The following is a 19395-nucleotide window of genomic DNA, read 5'->3' as shown; positions in this document are numbered from 1 at the left end:
GAAATAAATTTCAAAAGGTCTGTGAATTTGTATAGGAAAAATAAATATATCATTATTACAATATAATTTGTTTCCTTTGTAATCCTATGGATCATACTTTATCCAAGGGTGGGGAATTTATGGCCTTGAGGCCACATGTGGCCCTCTAGGTCCTCAAGTGTGGCCTTTTGACTGAATCCAAACTTCACAGAGCAAATCCCCTTAATAAAAGGATTTGTTCTGTAAAACTAGGACTCAGTCAAAAGGCCACACTTGAGGACCTTGAGGGCCATATGTGGCCTCGAGGCCACAGGTTCCCCACCCCTGCAGGTTTATGCATTTAAAAACATTAATCTGAGAAGGGGTCCCTAGGCTGCCACAGGGGTCTATGAAACAAAAAGTTAAGAACTCTTGTCCTGAAAAAAGTTTCTATGCTATTAGCAGTTTGAGTTTAAAAAAAAAAAAAAAGGCAGCGAGAGAAGCCTTCTTAGGATTTCAGGATGTGATATTGAAGTTTATTGGTTTTCATTTAGGAACATACATAGCTATTTTTAGTTTATGATTCTTGACATCCAAGGCATTGTGAAAATACTTGTCCCAGCTGTTCCTGAGCAGATGCCAAAGAGTAAAAAACTGAGAAGCAGGACCAACATTGATGCCCCTAGAACTTAATTCAGGCCTCAACCCTATGTTTTCATTTCTTTAGTATGGATTTGACATCACACAAATACAATCAAATGAAAACTCATTGGAGATACTATCTAGATACTTGTTATATCTTAAGACAATCACGTTATCTGTCTTGGAAATTATTCTCCCCACCCCTTCTCCCCCTGACACACACCCAATTGAGCTTCCCTACCACCACCCTGTCAGAAACCAGGGAAGAAAGAAAATTACATGGTTTCTCAATAGATAGCAATGAAATATTGTCATGGAAAATAAACTAAAAAAAATCTGGGAAGCAGGTGGGACTAGTTCCAACGTGACTGACAAAACAAGGTGTGACTTTGTTATGGCCCCAGAGGAACAGAAGGCACAGGAGAATGGGCTCTGATTATTAAGAGTACATCTGGGTGGCAGAAGTAGAAGGGGACCCATGGGAGTCGGGGGTGGGGAAGCATCTTGAAAAATAAAAAATGAGAAAAGAAACAAATTAACATTCAAGTAACAAAAATGTTCAGATTTTTTTTAAGGTAGAAAATATTGCTGGAGAAAGGTCAGTTGTGTATTATATTACATTAAATGAATATGTGTTCTTTTTCATTACCAGAGAACTGAATAATTCTAAAAAGATGAAAAGGACCAAAAGAAAAAAAAAACCCAAACCATCCCTCCCATCAAGGGATTACAACATACAACAAATGGCTTAATTTTGTAAACCATAATGTCTCATACTCTGGAGGACATAAATAAGGAAAGATTGGGTGGGACAAGTACACTTCATAAGAACAACAAGAACCCAAAAAAAGGTGTGGTTCATAAAATAATCACTTGGTTTCTAAAATCCTCTTGTAAGCTTGTTAGAAAAGGGGTATGCTGTGACTGGATGCATTTACAATTCTCAGTCAATGATATTAATCCATGACTGTGAGGAAGAAAGGCCATTTCTGTGTCATAAAGACTGGAGATCAAAGAAGGAGGGTTCAAAGGTCACCCCTACTCTAAAAAAATAGAGCCTTATAATGTATCAGAGCTATAATTTCAGGTGACAATGAAACAAGGCCCAAAGGGAGTTATTTGTGACCTTTATTGAGGTCGTTGGTTATATTTGAATAGCTCACTGAAAGTCAGAATGGTAGAAAACAAGTATCTTGAGTGTGGGGCATGTGTGTGTATGTGCAATTTTATGTAATTAGTAGTTAATATTTATTAATTAGTAGAACATTATTTTTCAAACCATAATTTTAGCACACATTCTTGAAGAAAATATATCAAAAAATACTGTTTTCATTCATTTATCATTTTCTATTTTGAAATCATGAACCCTTCCAGCAAAGAAATAAATATATATGAAATGAAAGAAATTCTATTTCAGCTTAATATATAATCAGAGCCAAATATGTGCCTGTTTTTAATGTGAAAGATTTTAAAGTGATTGTGCTTTTCCAACAATTTTCACTATTTCAGTCTCCCAGAACCTCTTGGCCTGCCTGCTGTTCCCTGAACTCTGCATTCCATATCCTGACTCTTTGCCTCTGAAGATGCCGTCCCCTTACCCTCCATAGCTGAAATGCTTTTCCTCCTGTATAGAGGCTGCAGACACTCTACCTCTTCTGGCTTTCCCTTTACCCATCTCTCTCCCTTGATCCTTCCAATCTCAGATCTCCATTAGGGCAGGCCACCCTCTCCCCCATTACTTTCATTTCAGCCATCTTCCATGAAATTAGTATACATTCACATTTGTTATTAGCTATTTCATATAGGTATGCCCTCTCTCCTCAACTAAATGGTCAACCCTATGAAGCACATCTATTTCTCTTCTATTCCTTATATCATCCAGTAAGAAGAGTGAGGTGCACACTACAGTCACTAAATAACAGTTGAGGATTGGTACAATAGCTTTATTTGACTATTATGCATTTGAGAATTATGTTGTATTCCATACCCACCATAGTAATCCAACCCATTTCCATTTTAGCTATACTATTTACAAAGGAACTGGTTGATAAACATTTAAGCAAATCAATGTTTGGGGGAATTCTTACAAAATGTAATCCTTTCCCTATTCCACTCAGTTCGACAATAGCTTTTTTCTTACTGAATACTTCTACTCAAAGCTACAGAAGACATTATAAGAACTTTGGAATTTCCTATCGTTCTGGTACAGTGAACTATGCCGAGTCAGGACTGGGACATTTATAAAGATAATGGTAGAAAATTAGTAATGTCCAGTGTAACTAAGAAAAGAACAAGTGGCCCCCTCCAGTGGAAGGTAAATTTTGCTTGATAGTATGCATATCACAGGAAATGGTCATGATTTATCCAGCCATTGCTTGTAACTCAGCCAGAGATTTGTTTTGACAGCACCACAAAGAATTCTAGAAGCTCAGAATTACAAGTTTCTTCATAGGTCTTCAAGTCAACCCTTTTTTTTTTTAAATTTTGAATTTAACACATACCAAACACAACTACTATTTCCATATACAAAGGTTGTAGAGGGCTGGTGTCTTGTTGATCTGTTCATATGGGTTTTCAATTAGAAAGAAATAAGAAGGAAAAAAATCATCCCCCATATTTTTTGCTAAGCTAGATACCACAGAAAGTAGCATATATGACACAAGGAAAATAAGAATATCAGCAGGAATATCAGCAGAGAAATAGGATTCTGTATATGAAAAAGTCTTAGTAATTACAGACTGTTATCCACATAAATGTACGTTGCATGAGTAATAAAAAAGAAAACAAAATGTCTCAAAGACTTGATTGGCTATGACTAGTGATTATAACACGGCAAGGGAAGGAAGAATAGGAAGGAAGAAAGGAAGGATTTGTCTTTCATTTAAACAAAACAGATTAAAGCAATGTACATCAAGAAGACAAACTTCAGGAAGGAAGACCATGAATCAAAATGGGCAGGCTCAGTGACAGCATTTGGGAGAAGAACAAAGAAGGAAAAACAGAAGCTTTAGTGTGATAGGATGATATATAGATAGACTTATCTGGTTATAAGGAGGAAAAGACCAGGGAAATAAATCAGATTGCTGTAGTTCAGTTAGTTATTTCAGTCATGAATGACTCTTTGTGATCCCATTTGGGTCTTTCTTGGAAAAGATAACTGAAGTCATTTGCCGCTTTTTTTTTTTTTTTTTGGCGAGGCTATTGGGGTTAAGTGACTTACCCAGGGTCACACAGCTAGTAAGTGTCAAGTGTCTGGTCTGAGACCGGATCTGAACTCAGGTTCTCCTGACACCAGGGCCGGTGCTCTATCCACTGCACCACCTAGCTGCCCCTGCCACTTTCTTCTTCAGCTCTTTTGACAGATAAGGAAACTGAGGTAAATAGGGTTTACTGACTTGCCCAAGGTCACACAGTTAGGGATTGTCTGAGATCAGATTTGAACTCAGGAACATGAGTTTTCCTGACTCCAGGCCTGGCACTCTATCTACTGCACCATCTAATTGCCCATTAATAAGTCAGGGGAATGCTAATGGAGTAGATTTGGATGTCAGCGGTTCATTTGACAAAGTCTCTCATAATATATGAAATCTCTCACTTCACCTCTAGCTCACTCTTAAGTTTGCTCCCCTTCCACACAGCTTATCCCAGTATGTTCTGTCTTCCCCTATTAAAATGTAAACTCTTTGAGCAGGGACTGTTCTTGTTTTTTGGTTTTAAATTCCCAATGTTTAGCATAGTGCTTGACATACAGTAAGTGCTTAATCAATGTTCAATTCATCTGTCTATTTTTCTAGTATCTTTATGGATAATATAAAATTAGATAATGTACTGATTTTTCTTCTTGTGCAACTAGGGTTTTCCTCCCTATAGGCACTTTAGAAAAGTCAGGATGTCCAGTTTATTTCTCTAGCTATCTTTTTTCCTATACTTCCCTCCATCCCCACTCATCCAACTACTACTATGTCACCTTTTCTACTCAATAAATTCCAGTGGCTTCCTATCACCTACAGAATCAAAGCCCTTCATAACCTAGCCCCCTCCTATCTTTCCAGTCTTCTTACACCTTACTCCCCAATACATACTCTTCGATTCGACGACACTGCCCTCTTGGCTGTTCCACAAACAAGACACTCCACCTTTCAGCTCTGGGCATTTTCTCTGGCTGTTCCTCCATGCCTAGAATGTTCTCCCTCTCCATCTCCACCTACTAGTTTCTCTGGATTCCTTTAAGTCCCAACTAAAATCCCATATTCTACAGGAAGTCTTTCCCAAACCCTTTTATTTCTAGTGCCTTTCCTTCTCTTAATCATTTTTTATTTATGCTGTATATAGCTTTTTCCATCTGTTTTTTTTTGATTATCATCTCCCTCATTAGATTGTGAGTTCTTTGATGGCAAATTGCCCTTTGCCTTTCTTTGTATTCCCTGAGTTGATAGAAATGTTAAAATTATTAGGACATAACTGAATCACTTCAGATTATTGGTAGAAGAGATCATTTTGTTGAGTCAGTCAATACACATTTATTATGTGTTTATGATGTGCCAGGTACTGGGAATACAAAGACCAAAAGGCTGAGGGTAGTACCAAAAAAGGTACTCCAATTCTCAAAGCTAATGGTATGTGAGATGCTTAAGCACATGCCTTCAACATCTGTAATGAGTACAAAAACAAAGATCACTACAACAAAAAGCACTATGAGTATTATGGGCTCTTGAATGGTAAAACATCATCTTGTTCTGGTTGACATTTTATGAAACATAAGACTAAAGACTCAATAATCAGACTTATTTTTATACTCAGGATGCAGTTTTTCTGACCTAAAAATTAGCCCCAAATAAAACGGACTTTAAAAAAATGAGTTAGCATCATAATTTCTAAAATTCAACATGTGGCAAGGAAAAAGAGGGACAGCTATGTAAAACAGATGCCTCAGACAGGGAGATACCTGATGGCAGGCCCCTGCCTCAAGGAAGATCCCTGCATGCACACTACTCAAAGAACACAGATATACTTGTGCAAGGTCATCTTAAGGTGTGAATGATTACAAATTTAATTTAGAAGTACAAGCTTATAATATGAAAATATGGTTTGCATGATTTCACATGTATAATTGATATCATTTCACTTGCTTCTCAGTGAGTGGGGGAGGGGTTGGAGGGAGAGAATGCGGAACTCAAAAATTTTTTTTAAAAAATGCTTAAAATAAATAAATAAACAATAAGTCAAAGTTTAAAAAAAAAGTGCAAGCCTATAGTGGAGATTCTAGATGAAAATATTCCAAAAGAGCAGATTTGTTTTAGATTAGCAGGAACTTGGCTTTAGAGGAATTCATAAATTAAGAAAGACCTTTCAGAGAGGTATAATTGGGGTCATGTGCCTAAGTGAATAATGTTAAGTGGAAGGCTAAGAAAAACTTGGAAAGGCTTATATGAACTGATGCTGAGTGAAGTGAGCAGAAGTAAAAGAATATTGTACAATAATAGCCACATTGTGAGATGACTAACTTTCATAGACTTGGCTGTTCTCAGCAATGCAAAGATCTAAGACATCTCCAAAAGACTCATGATGGAAAATACTATCCACCTCCAGAGAAAGAACTATGGCATCTGAATGAATATCAAAGAATACTATTTGATCTCTTTTTTTTTCTTTTGTTGTTTTGTTTTGTTTCTTGTTTCTCGTGGTTCCTCTCATTGGTTCTAATACTTCTTTACAATATGACTAATGCGAAAATATGTTTAACATGAATGTACATGTAGAGCCTATATCAGAATGCACGCCGTCTTGGGGAGGGGGAGAGGAAGAAAGTTGAGAAGATTGAAAACTCAAAAGCTTATGGAAGTGAACACTGAAAACTAAAAATAAATAAATAAATTAAAAAAAAAAAAAAGAACTCCTAGAACAGGGATTCTTAACCTTTTTTTTGTATCCTGGACAGATTTGGCAGTCTAGTGAAGTTTATGGATTCCTTCTCAGAATAATGTTTTTAAATGCATGAAATAAAATACAAAAGAGATCAATCATATTGAAATATAGTGGTCAAACTGAAAAACAAATTCACAAACTCCAGGTTAATGTTCTCTAACCTAGAGAAATGATCCTAGGGTAAACGAGTTGTTACCCCTCCCCACAAAGGATAAATGGAAGAGTAGAGAAAGGGTTGTTCAAGAAAGGAACTACCCTTGAGTTCATGAAAATGTATGTGTATTCAGTGTTGAAGAGTTAGAAAAAGGTTCTACTCCATTAGCATCATAGAGAGGTTTTCAAAATCAGTTTAAATATATATATCAGAAAAATTCTGTGGCTTTAAGGCTCTGTTTGATCTTAGGAGTATGGATTTGTATGCTTGGCAAATTTTATTAGAGAATCATTGAAACTTAAGGAAAAAATAATCCATTTACAAAGTATATTATACATAATCAATAATGCAATTGAAACGTCCACAAAAATTCATCTGGTAATTTTCCAGAATATATATTTATGCAAGTTTTACCTGGAAGTGTTTTGTTAGAAGCAGCACTCTGATGCCTCCAAAAAGTTATGGCAGACCGCTCTCTGTTCTGTAATCGATTTAACCTTTCTGCTAGTCCTCCCCTATTGAGGGAAAAAAAAATGTTTAAATTAGTCAAGAATTAGTATTCCATTTGGCAAAGAGGTAAACTATACAACAAGAGTAATTTTTGGTCCCCTTAAGTCAAATGTTTTAACCTTATAGGTATCCTGTCATAGAATTCTCCTCAGAGCTTTATCTCTATAATAGAGAGCTTTGACTTCTAGAGGAAAAAAAAGAAGAAGAAATATAGATCTGTACTTCTTTTGTGTTGGATCATTGTAACTTCAAGTTCAATCAATCTGTCCACAAGCATTTATTGAGCACCTACTACGTGCCAATCACTGTGATACATTCTGGACATTCAAAGACAAAAATGAAACAGCCTCTGATCTAGAGGAACTTAAATTTTATCAGAAGAAACAATATATACATTTATAGGTTCATGGAGAATATATATACAATTGATAAGGTGTTATTTGCATCAATAGGAAAACTCTAGGAGCTTTTCAAGTACAAACAGAGGCAAAATGCTACTACTAGTTGATATAATCATAGAAACGCTATAGTAAGAAGAAATGAGAATAAATGTAGAGGTAAACATATCATCAAAGATAAGACAAAATAAACTCTATCTGCATATAACATGAGGGTCTATTTAGAAAATACAAGTGAATCAGCAAATAAAATAAGACAACAACTTCATTAAGTCAGCAGGATACAAAATAAATTCACAAAAAATCATGAGTATTTCTATACAGTACTAATAAAAGCCAAGAAGAAATGGTATGACAAATTATAATCAAAGTAATTACAAAAAGCATAAAATATCTGGAAGTACTCTACCAAGACATATGGATCATACACAAATACAACTACAAAACACACTTGATATAAATAAAGGGAGATTTGCATAAGGGCTTGTATTTTGGATGTGCCAATATAGTAAAAAAATGACATTACCAGAGTCTATTTACAAATGTAGTGCTTAACCAATAATTGCCTACAGATAACTTTATAAAAAATTATGCAAAATATTTAAAAATTCATTTAGAAGAACAAAGGTCTAAACCTAAAGGGAAATAATGAGAAAAAGTACAAGTGAAGGGAGTATAGTATTATAAGACTTCAAACTATACTATAAAATATTAGACAAGTCAACAAAAGTCTGCAAGCGCTTACTATGTGATAGGCATGGTACTAAGTGCTGGGGATACAAAGAAAGGGAAAAATAATCTCTATACTCAAGGAAGTCACAATCTAATAGGGAAGTTAATATGCAAACAGCTATATACTAACAAGAAATATAAAGGATAAATTGGAGATAATCTCAGAGGGAAGGAATTACCATTAAGAAGGACTGGGAAAGGTTTCTCGGACAAGGTAGGATTTAAGCTGAGACATGTAGAGAGCTACGGAAGCCAGGAGGCAGACACGATGAGGGAGAGAATGTCAAGCATGAAGGATAGTCAGTGAAAATGTTTGGGGTTAGGAGACAGAGTATCTTGTTCCAGGAACAGAAAGTAGGCCAGAGTGGATTTTAAATTCCTTGGAGCCGGGTAAAACATCAAGTCAAGAGGCATTTAGTAAGTGCTGACTTATGGATCAGGCACTACACTGAGAGCTGGGAACGCAAATACAGCAGAAAATAAGACAGTTCCTTGTGCCCTCTAGGAGATAATTTTCTAATGGGGGAAGACAACACATAAAAGTTAGCCCAAGTGAGGGCATGGTAGAGAAAGCCTGGAGAGTCAGGAAAGAATGAAGACACGGCTGAGTTGAGCATTCTCCTTCAAATGGAGTTCCTCAGAAGAACTGGACAATTAAAGGAAAGGACCACAGGGACAGAGAGTACTTCCAGTGTAAGAAATCCAGAGGTGAAGTGAACTTCCATGGCATGAAAAATAAAGTCAGAGGGTCAGGAGGAGTAGGTGGAGTTGAGGAATGAGGGTTCGCCAGAAAAAATACCTAGAGCCTTGCTGCTCATGGAGCAGTAAGGAGGCTAGTGTCAATGGATTGAAAAGTATGTGTTGGGGATTAAGGTGTAAAGGTAGGAGGGGAATAGGTTATGAAAGGCTTTCTATGCCAAACAGAGAATTTTGTATTTGATCCTGAAAGCAATAAGGGAGCCACTAAAGTTTACTGAGTAGGGGAGTGACATAGTTGGACCTACACTTTAGGAAAATCACTTTGGTGGATACAAAAGCCAAATGGAGGATTTTATATTTGATCATGGGAGTGATGGGGAGGCATTATAATTTATTTAATAGCAATCATCAAAACAATTTGGTCCTGTTTAAAAAAAACAAACAAACCAGGAAAGGAGATCCTTAGAAGAGACCAGATACACATAAAGCAGGAGAGTCATTTCCCAAAAGATAAGCAGTTGAAGGATCTACACCAGGTTTTCAGAAGAAATTCAAACTGTAAATGACGACATGAAAATATCCTTCAAATCACTAATAACAAGAGAAATAGAAATTAAAATAACTAAGGTTTTACTTCATACTACGCCAAATGGCAAAGGTGACAAAAGAGGAGAAAAATCAATATTGGATGGGCTGTGAGAAATACTGTGGGAAGCTGTGAGATACCGGTGGAGCACACTGATAGAGGAATGGTTAGAAAATATCCATATATATATATATATATATATATATATATACATATATTACTACTGTTGTCCAGTCATTTCAGTGGAATCTCACTCTTTGTGACCTTGTTTGGGGTTTTCTTGGCAAAGAGTGGCTTGCCATTTCCTTCTTCAGCTCATTTGACAGATGAGGAAACCAAGGTAAACAGGGTCAAATGACTTGCCTAGAGTCACACAGCTAGTGTCTGAGGCTGGATTTGAACTAAGGAAGACTCATCTTCCTGACTCTATACCTGGTACTCTATCCACTGCCCCACCTAGCTGCCCAATATATAACTATAATGGGATACTATTGCACGGTATGAAATGATGAATAGAGAAAAACATGGGAAGATTTATATAGACTAATGAAGACCAAAATAAGCAGATTCAAGAGAACAATGTACATAACCATGGCAATGTAAACAAAAAGATCACTAAAATGAAGTAAAACTCTAAGTAACATAAAACCAATGAAGTTACCAAGGAAAAGATAATGAAACAGACCTTCTCTTGGCAGACAGTCAGAGCACTAATTATCAGATGTGGTCACTGCACTGAGTATTTTTGCTCAACTTTTTTCCTTTATCACAAGGCGAGATTCAATGTAGAGTGTCTATGTGAAATAATCATGATGTAAAGACATCAAAGAACAATAAGATTTTTTTTTTAAAAAAAGATTGACGATCAAAGTCAGCGTCTTCTTCACTTTTATCCATGTTCTATTCTTTTCAGCATCAAAGACTTGCTTAAACAGGTCACATTAGAGCTCTTCTAACTGTACCTTCCTTATCCTTTCTTCTAATTTGACCTTTTCTCAAATTAGTCTATAATCTGACTATAAATGAACAAGTAATTCTGAAATTACTCCTATCCACATCAATAATCAGGTACTTCCGGTCGCTTAAGATATATTTCATTTTGTGTGATATTGTTGAGTGTTTATCATGACTGGCACCAAAAGATTGTTTCTGGGAAAAATTATTCATAAGATATGAGGCTACATAAAACAAGGCTCTGGCCTCTTTAATTTCTTCATTCCTTTTTTCACTGTCCTGTGGCAACCAAAGATTAAGGATGATGTTGAACAGGTTGAGAATACCTTATCAGATTCTTTATAAAATTTCTCTACTTCTTCATCCTCTGCAACAAATGTTGGCACATAAGCAGTGATTATCTTAACAGAAGTCTTTTTGTTTATGCTCGTCATGAGCACTGAAAGATGAGACGGCCAAAACATCCCATGAAATTAATTTCTTGCGCTGTTACATATACCATGAAACCACTTATACCAACTTTTTCATTTCCCTCTGTAGAAACCTGTAAGCCAGTCTTCAATTTCACTGAAACTCTTCATTTCTTCTGGTTTCACTGATAGCAAGAATGTCACTCCTGATAAGGTTCAGTTCTTGTAGAAATATATCAATTTGTTGGTCTTTGAATAAGGATCTCATATTTAGAGTACCAAAAGTTATATCCACATACAGTCTAAATTATATGAATCCGGGACCCTTCTGCTTCTTTCCACCATCATCAATGCAGATTTGGAAGGGAGTAGCACAAGACTGGTGGTCATTTTGTATTTCTAAAAAAATTTTTTGTGGGTTGCTATGTCCATATTTCCTGGATTTCTTTGCCCTATTTAATGAGGAAAAAGTCCTTGGACAGCTGGTACATTCTCTTGCCAAAACTGTACTTGAAGCCTTTCCAGCGCAACTGGCATAACCTTTGGGAATCCAGGCGGACCTTCACACAAGAAAGAAGTATTGGTCTCAGTTTCCTCCCCTGTAAAGTGGGAATAATAATAATACCTATCTTCTAGGGTTGTTGTGAGGATCAAATGAAATAATATAATATATATCCAGTGTTTTGCAAGCCTTAAAGCATTACATAAATGCTAGCTATCATTATTATTATTAATATATTTTTTTTTTGCTTTTTGGTGAGGCAATCGGAGTTAAGTGACTTGCCCAGGTTCACATAGCTAGTAAGTGTCAAATGTCTGAGGCTGGATTTGAACTCAGGTCCTCCTGACTCCAGGGTCAGTGCTGTATCCACTACGCCACCTAGCTGCTGCCACTAGCTATCATTATTATTATTAACTACTAAAGAGCAGAGCAACTGTTGAAGAGAAACGCTATAGTAGCAAGGGACTATTCAGTAATCCCTGTCAACCATTTAAATCTCATCTGATCATTCAGAAATCTGTGTTTGATAAGCTAAATTTCCATAATCTAATTATGTCTACATGAAAATTTATAACGAACTTTAAAGTTTATAAGGCACTTACCACACATTAACATTATCTGTTTTATTTTGTTTTCATTTATTCTGTTAAATATTTCACAATTACATTTTAATCTGGTTCAGGCAGCACTTGTTAGCAACATGTTTGACATCTCTGAGTTAGAACAAGGCTAAATAGTACATGGCTAGAATCTCTACTGCCCTTTATGTCAAAATATTAAATACAGGATAAGAAAAAGACTGATTGGGCATGAACATGCTCAAAATAAAACAAAGATCTAAGGTAGAGCTAAAGGAAATCTGGTAATAAAATTAAAATAAAAGATCATTGTCTACTTTCTTTTAATTTGGTTTTCACAAGACTTTAATGGGAAATCCAATGTACCTACTCTAAGATAAAGGTTGTCTTTTGTGGGTAGAAATAGAGAAGGTAGAAATGACTAAAACAGAAAGAGTAAATGAAGGATGAGTCCCACAAAAATTGAGTAAGTTGAATAAAATTCTCTTAAGCAATTTTCTACACTGTGGGGTATGTGCATGTAGCAATATTAAATAACCAGTGTATAAGCAATATTATAAATACTTATATTTTTAATACTTACACAGAGGTGTAGAGCACATCTTATAAAAGGCCTTAATAGGGATAATGCCAAATTTTTCACTGATAGGTATGAAAGTACCTGTGATCAATGACCTATGAAACTACTGACCTACTTTATAAGATTAACTATCACCCATCCTGTAAAAGGCTTCACAAGTATAACATACAATATAAATTCAGTGATCCAAGTCAACCATTTACATCTGCTCATCTGATCATTCAGAAATCTGTGCTTGATAAGCTAAATTACCATAATCTAATTATGTCTACTTGAAAATTTATAGTGAACTTTAAAGTTTATAAGGCACCAAACACACAATATATTCTTTGAACCTCAGAATAACCTTGTGAAAGAGTTGTTACAGGTATTATTATCTCCATTTTATAGATAAGGAAACCAAACCTCAGAGAGATTAAGGGACTTGTCGATAGTTTTAGAGCTAGAAACCTTTATATTTGGTACCAAGTGTATAGCCCAAGTCCTTAAATGTTGTAGACATTTAGTAAGTATATGCTGAATGAACACAGCCCCTCAGGAAACAGCTCCAGAACAAAAATATAAACTATAATCACTTAATCCAAATACAAATGTAAGGAAAGGGAGATTTGTACCCCCCTCCCAGATCAGCTGAGATAATCACAAATGGTGAGATATTATAGTCAGATAACTTTGATAAAGTTATCAAAGACAAGAAAGGAGGTCAACAATGTCAAAAAAGCTACAAAGACGTCAAGGAGGATAAGTTGTGAGAAATGATCACCAGATTTGGCATTTAAGTGCTTTCACAGAGAAGTTTCAATAGTGAGATTTTCAAAAGATTGAAAGTTATTGGGAAATGAGTGGGTAGTAAGGAAGTGAATGTAAATGTAAATGACTCTTTCTAGGAGTTAGTGACCTTGGAGAGAGGGGTTTAGAAAACATTTTTTCTGACAACACTGTTAAATGGATAGTGCATTCATTATTATCAATTTACAAAAGTGGAAACTGAGGCTTACAAAGGTTAAGCTGCCTGCCCAGGATCACAGAGTTAGTAAGTACCAGGGCTGGGAAATGAACCCAGTTCATCTGATTCTTCAGCCTGCACACCTTCCACTACAATATGATGCCTCTCCAGTAGGTAGGTAAAAGGGAGCCAATGAAAGGTCCTTGAATAGAGGAGGGGTATGATAATAGCAGATCTCTGAGAAGACTGTTTAGGTAACAGTTCAGAAGATTAAACAGGGAAGAGACAGACTAGAAAAAGAAGACCAATTAGGAGGGTATTATATAGTCCAGAGGAAAAGAGATAAGTGTCTGAAACAATAAGGGTCCCAATGGTAATAGACAGATGGGGTTGGGTGAAAGAGATACTACAAATTGGTAGAAAGGCAGAACTTTGCAAATGATCAGATATGTAGGGTAAGGGAGAGGAAAGAGTCAAACATGACACCAAGGAAGGTGGTGGTGCCACTAAAGAAATGGGGCATATACTGATTAAGTAGGACAGAAAGCTCTATACAGAATCAAAAGCAAGCTAGCTTAACTAGCACATAGAACAGTGCCTGGCACAAAGTAGATGCTTAATTAATGCTTGCTAACATGACTTGACTAGTGAAATGATGTTAAAGGCTTATAAAAGAGCCTTCACTTCATCATATTTATTATAAGTGATGAAGAAAAATGACATCTTAAAACTGGTGGAGAATATTTGTTTGAACATATTCTCTCACTAGACTATTACCAAATGATTGGACATAGTTTCGCTATATAAATTCATGGTCCGCAAAATGGATACTCCATTGACACTGGTCAACATGTATTCATAACACACATGACACTTGTTTTTGATAATGATCAACTGCAGTGATAATGACACTGAGGAGGAAAGGAAAGAATAACAGCAAGAAACCAAGAATAAGCTGTGTCACTGAATCTAAAGGAGTACAGAGTGGTTACTACTAAAATTGTGAATGCTGAACGTGTAGAAATTCTCATGCAAATCATAGGCCTTCTTTAATTGTTTATAAGAATTGCAATCTTATTCTGCCAGTTTCCCCTTAAAAGCAGGCAAATAAGTTTTAAAAAACCCTAATATTTTAAAAATATTGGGGTTTTTAAAGAGAAAAACTACAAAAGCCAAGTAATATAAAAGTCATAAGTTTACCTTAATAGCTTCTTTTTCTTTTTCTTTGCAGAATCTTCTGGAGTCCTAGGAGCCTTATCTGTTTCTTTCTTAGGGGTATGTAAAAGCACCTGTGCAGATTTTATCCAGTCACTTGCAGGTCTTCCTTTGTCTTGTTCGAAATCTAATCCAAAATTCAAGTGGTATTTGTGAGCAACTCCTAAATTGGTGGGTAACACATTCTTTATGTCTTCCTGTTTTTCAACATCTGAGGAATATTCCAAAATTTCAGTGGAACTTATCTAGAGAAATGGAAGAGAAATGCAACTGAATCAGTAGATGACCTCATCTGTATATATTACCGTGGTTCTAGATCTCTCACGAAATGTAAAATGTCTACTAAAAATAACCCTAAAAATTCTATACCTTTACTAACAACCTCTATTCAGAAGCAAAAAAGGTACTACAGCATCACCAAGATGTAAATAAAAACAGTATTCTGATCCACGTATCTCTGCTCTAGTCTCATCAAGTTAGGCTGGATCTACGTTAATCCAATATTCAATAAATTCAAAGATACACATTGCTTATATTTAGAAAAGCACTGAGGAAATGATTGTTGTTATTGTTGTTATTGTTCCATCATGTTGGACTCTTTATAACCCCACGGACCATATCATGTCAATACGTAGGTCCATGGGATTTTCTTGGTAAATATACTGGAGTAGTTGCCATTTCCTTTTCTAGTGGATTAAAGCAACCAGAGATTAAGTAACTTACCCAGGGTCACACAGCTAGTGCGTGTCTGAGGCTGGATTTGAACTCAAGTCTTCCTGACTCCAGGCCCAGCACTCTATCCACCAAGCCATTTGCCTCCATGGTAATGCTAAAGTTCTTCTATCCTAGATCTGAAAGGTGATTTCTTCTTGTTCCTCTAGTCTACTTATACTTAGGTCATACATCTACTTTGAGTTTATCTTGGTTTATGGTGTAAGATGTTGATCTAATACGAATTTCTGCCAGATTGCTTTCCAGTTTCCCAGAAGTTTTTGTCAAATAGTAAATCCTTTTCCCAGTAGCTAGAGTCTTCGGGTTTGCTGAACATTAGAATACCATTTTGTGATTGTATGCTTCATATGAGTTCATAACTGACTTAGCAAGTTTGTACCTAAAAGGATGAGACGATTTTACATTCAGGTTTATGCTGAAATATGAACATTCAATCATCAGTTGGAGTTATAAAGAACAAAATGAAAAGTAGTTTCTGGCTTCAAAGAGCTTACATTCATATATGGAACTACTGAAGGAATGGTTTTAAGGAAGAAAAAAAGAAGTCATAGAGGAGACAAATGATAGTTGCCATCAAATATTTGAAAGGTTGTCAATGTACATCTGGGATTAAAATATTTTATGTGAAAAGTTTCAATAATTAATAAGCATCTTCTCTTCCCCATTAAACCAAATCTAATAAGACTCTCTTGAAAGAGAAGTAAACTTTAATTTCTTAGCATAATGTAACTAAATATTCTCTTATACTATTTTATATAGTTATTAACAAATAATTTAAGAAACTATAAATGAGTCACAGCTTCTTTTTCTAAAATGAATCTTTCTGTCTAAGCTTTGATTTCAAATTCCCTGGATAATATTTTTAACAAAATAGCATAATTCAGGGTATTACCAAGTCCTGAGAGGAAAAAAAAATTCCTTAGCATTCATGTTTGGTATTTTTTCATAATTTCCCCAATTAATCCCTAAAAATGTCATTTGTTATAGACACAAATTTAGGTATTTTCTTTTATGTTTGACAAAAAAATGCTACCTTATCCACATTGGTCAGCCTTATGAGGCTCTTTCACTTTGGTTTTATCTATGATAATTTGGTCATATTAGAATATAAACTCTATGAGGGTATATAAAGGGTACTATCACTGATTAACTTTCGTGAACACCCAATAGATACTCAATAAACATGCTGATAATTTCTTAAGAGATTTTTCTGTATAAGTACCTTCTTAAGTATTAAATTCAAGGACCAGCAAGAGGGTTGCATAAACGTCTGAGGTCCCTTTCGATGAGAGATATGTGATCCTACGATCTACTACGCTAGATCCTGTAAATATAATACACAAAAGTGAGCCAATCCTTGTTCTCAAGGAGCTTACATTATGCTAAGGAATTGAGGCCACATGAAGTTAGCTGGCTTGTCCAAGGTCACATAGCTCAGTATTGGCAGAGAAAAGACTAGAATTCTGGAAAGGAACGATAAACACTAAACCAGTGTGGGATACACAAAAATTGACCACGTACTAGGGCATAAAAACCTTACAATCCAATGCAGAAAGGCAGAAATATTAAATGCATCTTTTTCAGATGATGACACAACAAAAATTATATGTAATAAAAGGCCATGGAAAGATAGACTAAAAATTAATTGGAAACTCAATAATCTAACCCTAAAAAATGAGTGGGTCAAACCACAAATCATAGAAACAATCAATAACTTCATCCAAGAGAATGACAATAATGAGACAACATACCAAAACTTATGGGACGCAGTCAAAGCAGTTCTTAGGGGAAGTTCTATATATCTAAATGCTTATGTGAATAAAATAGAGAAAGAGGAGATCAATGAATTAGGCATGTAACTAAAAAAAAAAAAACTAGAAAAAGAACAAATTAAAAATCCTCAATCAAATACCAAATTAGAAATACTGAAAACCAAAGGAGAGATTAAGAAAATTGAAATTAAGAAAATTATTGAACTAATAAATAAAATTAAGAGCTGATTTTATGAAAAGACCAATTAAATAGACAAACCTTTGGTTAATTTAATTTTAAAAAAAGAAAGAAGAAAAACAATTACCAGTATAAAAATTACCAGTATAAAAAAATGAAAAGGGTGAATTCACCACCAATGAAGAGGAAATTAAAACAATAATTAGGAACTATTTTTCCCAACTGTATGCCAATAAATTTGACAATCTCAGTAAAATGGATGAATATTTACAAAAATATAAATTGCTCAGATTAACAGAAGAGGAAGTAAAATATTTAAATAAACTAGTGTGGGTAAGTATGAACAAGACTAGAGTGTTGCAAATTAATCAAAAGGGCTCTGAAATGAATTAAAGGGGAGGGGGAGAAAATCAACTGTGTATACCCACAATCCAGATACTATAGAGAATAGCTACACCATAGAGGAGTGAATGTAGAGATGCCCAGAAATTCAGAGGAAGCAATATCTAAGGCAGAACCTACAAAAAAAAAAGCCTCAAATATCTATGTACAACATATAAAAGATATTCTAATGTGAGAAGGTTTATTTAACATCATAGAGACTACTGGAAAAATATAAGATAGATCCCAGATTAGAATACTGCTTTGAAAGAATATATCTTATACAAAAAGAAATTCTTCCGCTAAAGGCAGAAGGTGATAGGGGTAGAAGAAAAAAAAAGAGTATGGAGTATATTAAGAAGATATCTTCACATGAGGAAATCAAGGAACCAGATGGAGAAACATGGTAAAGTCACCTATTGATATTACTCAAGGCTGATCAGGTATAGCCTTTTCAGAAGCTACATGAGTTAAGCTATTAAGTTAACTTTTTATAACTATTTTATATAGCATACATTTGAAATGAAAATAAGTAACGGGGAAAAAAAAACAATCCCAGTAACATTCATTATTTAGGATCATAGATTTAGCACTGGACAGGACCTTTCACAATTTTCAAGTATGAATCTAAATCACAAAACATCTTCTCTTGGTTCAATATAAGCATAGCCTAAAGCCAACAGTTAAATTCAATAGGAACAACTATTTTTATAAAGATGACATTTTTATAAAGTCACTGAATGACTACAAAGGACTGCTGGTAAAAGATCAAAAGTTTAAAAAGTGTCCCTAAATATTATCTCAAATTAAAACATCCAAAGTTTTATACCTGAACAGAGAAAATAAAAATTTCAGTAGAAACTAGACTCTAGTACAAAATAAGTTCCTTAAATCTAGGAACTGTTTCTCATTTTTGTCTTTCCATTCCCACAAAGCTAACATGGTATTTTGCACATAGCAGACATATAATAAATGCCTATAGAAATAAATGGTTTACTTAAAATGATGATTTTTATTGCTTTATTATAATAATTACATTAAAGCTCCATGGTTCTCCTTGAAAAACAATGTCAACTGACAACTATATAACATTTCTGGAAGAATATTTCATGTGTAGTAACAACCTCTTGCTTTGTCTATGTTGCCTTGATTTTAAAGACCAAAAAAGTGAAGCACAGAGAAGTAAATTTATTTAAGGTTAATTTCTAAAGAAATGAATGAATGAATTTAAAAGCATTTAGTAAGTGCTTACTATGTGCAAAAAATATATAAATCAATATATCATCATCAATCAAAATCAATACTGAAGCCAAAGTCATGAACTTAAAAACTAGGGCTACAGTCTCTTAAAGCCCTCACATGATCACTAAACTCAAACTTAGAGGATAACCTCACCTAAAGCTGTGATGGGGCAATCACCAAACAAGATTACATAAAGTTTTACAAAAGGTATTGCAGAATTTGATGACAATTCCATAGGTTTCTGAATTAGAAGCAACCTTACAGATCATCCAGTCCAAGGCCTATATTTTACACATGAAGA

General features: G+C 35.0%; 1 protein-coding gene across 4 annotated transcripts in view; it reads right to left on the bottom strand.

Annotated features, from left to right (window-relative positions):
* Positions 1 to 19395, bottom strand: part of LOC114054196 (DNA repair-scaffolding protein-like) — a 556996-nt gene that overhangs the window by 389455 nt on the left and 148146 nt on the right. For all 4 annotated transcript variants that reach the window (XM_027877359.1, XM_027877362.1, XM_027877361.1 and 1 more), the window contains exons 6-7: positions 14775 to 15034; positions 7094 to 7194 (exon numbers count right to left, since the gene is read on the bottom strand). In XM_027877359.1, coding sequence (XP_027733160.1) covers positions 7094 to 7194; positions 14775 to 15034 — 361 coding nt within the window. The remainder of the gene's footprint in view (positions 1 to 7093; positions 7195 to 14774; positions 15035 to 19395) is intronic.

Source organism: Vombatus ursinus, unplaced genomic scaffold (genome assembly GCF_900497805.2).
Source record: "Vombatus ursinus unplaced genomic scaffold, bare-nosed wombat genome assembly UNPS02014812.1, whole genome shotgun sequence".
NCBI classification, from domain to species: Eukaryota; Metazoa; Chordata; class Mammalia; order Diprotodontia; family Vombatidae; genus Vombatus; species Vombatus ursinus.
This window is presented reverse-complemented; position numbering and strand designations above follow the sequence as displayed.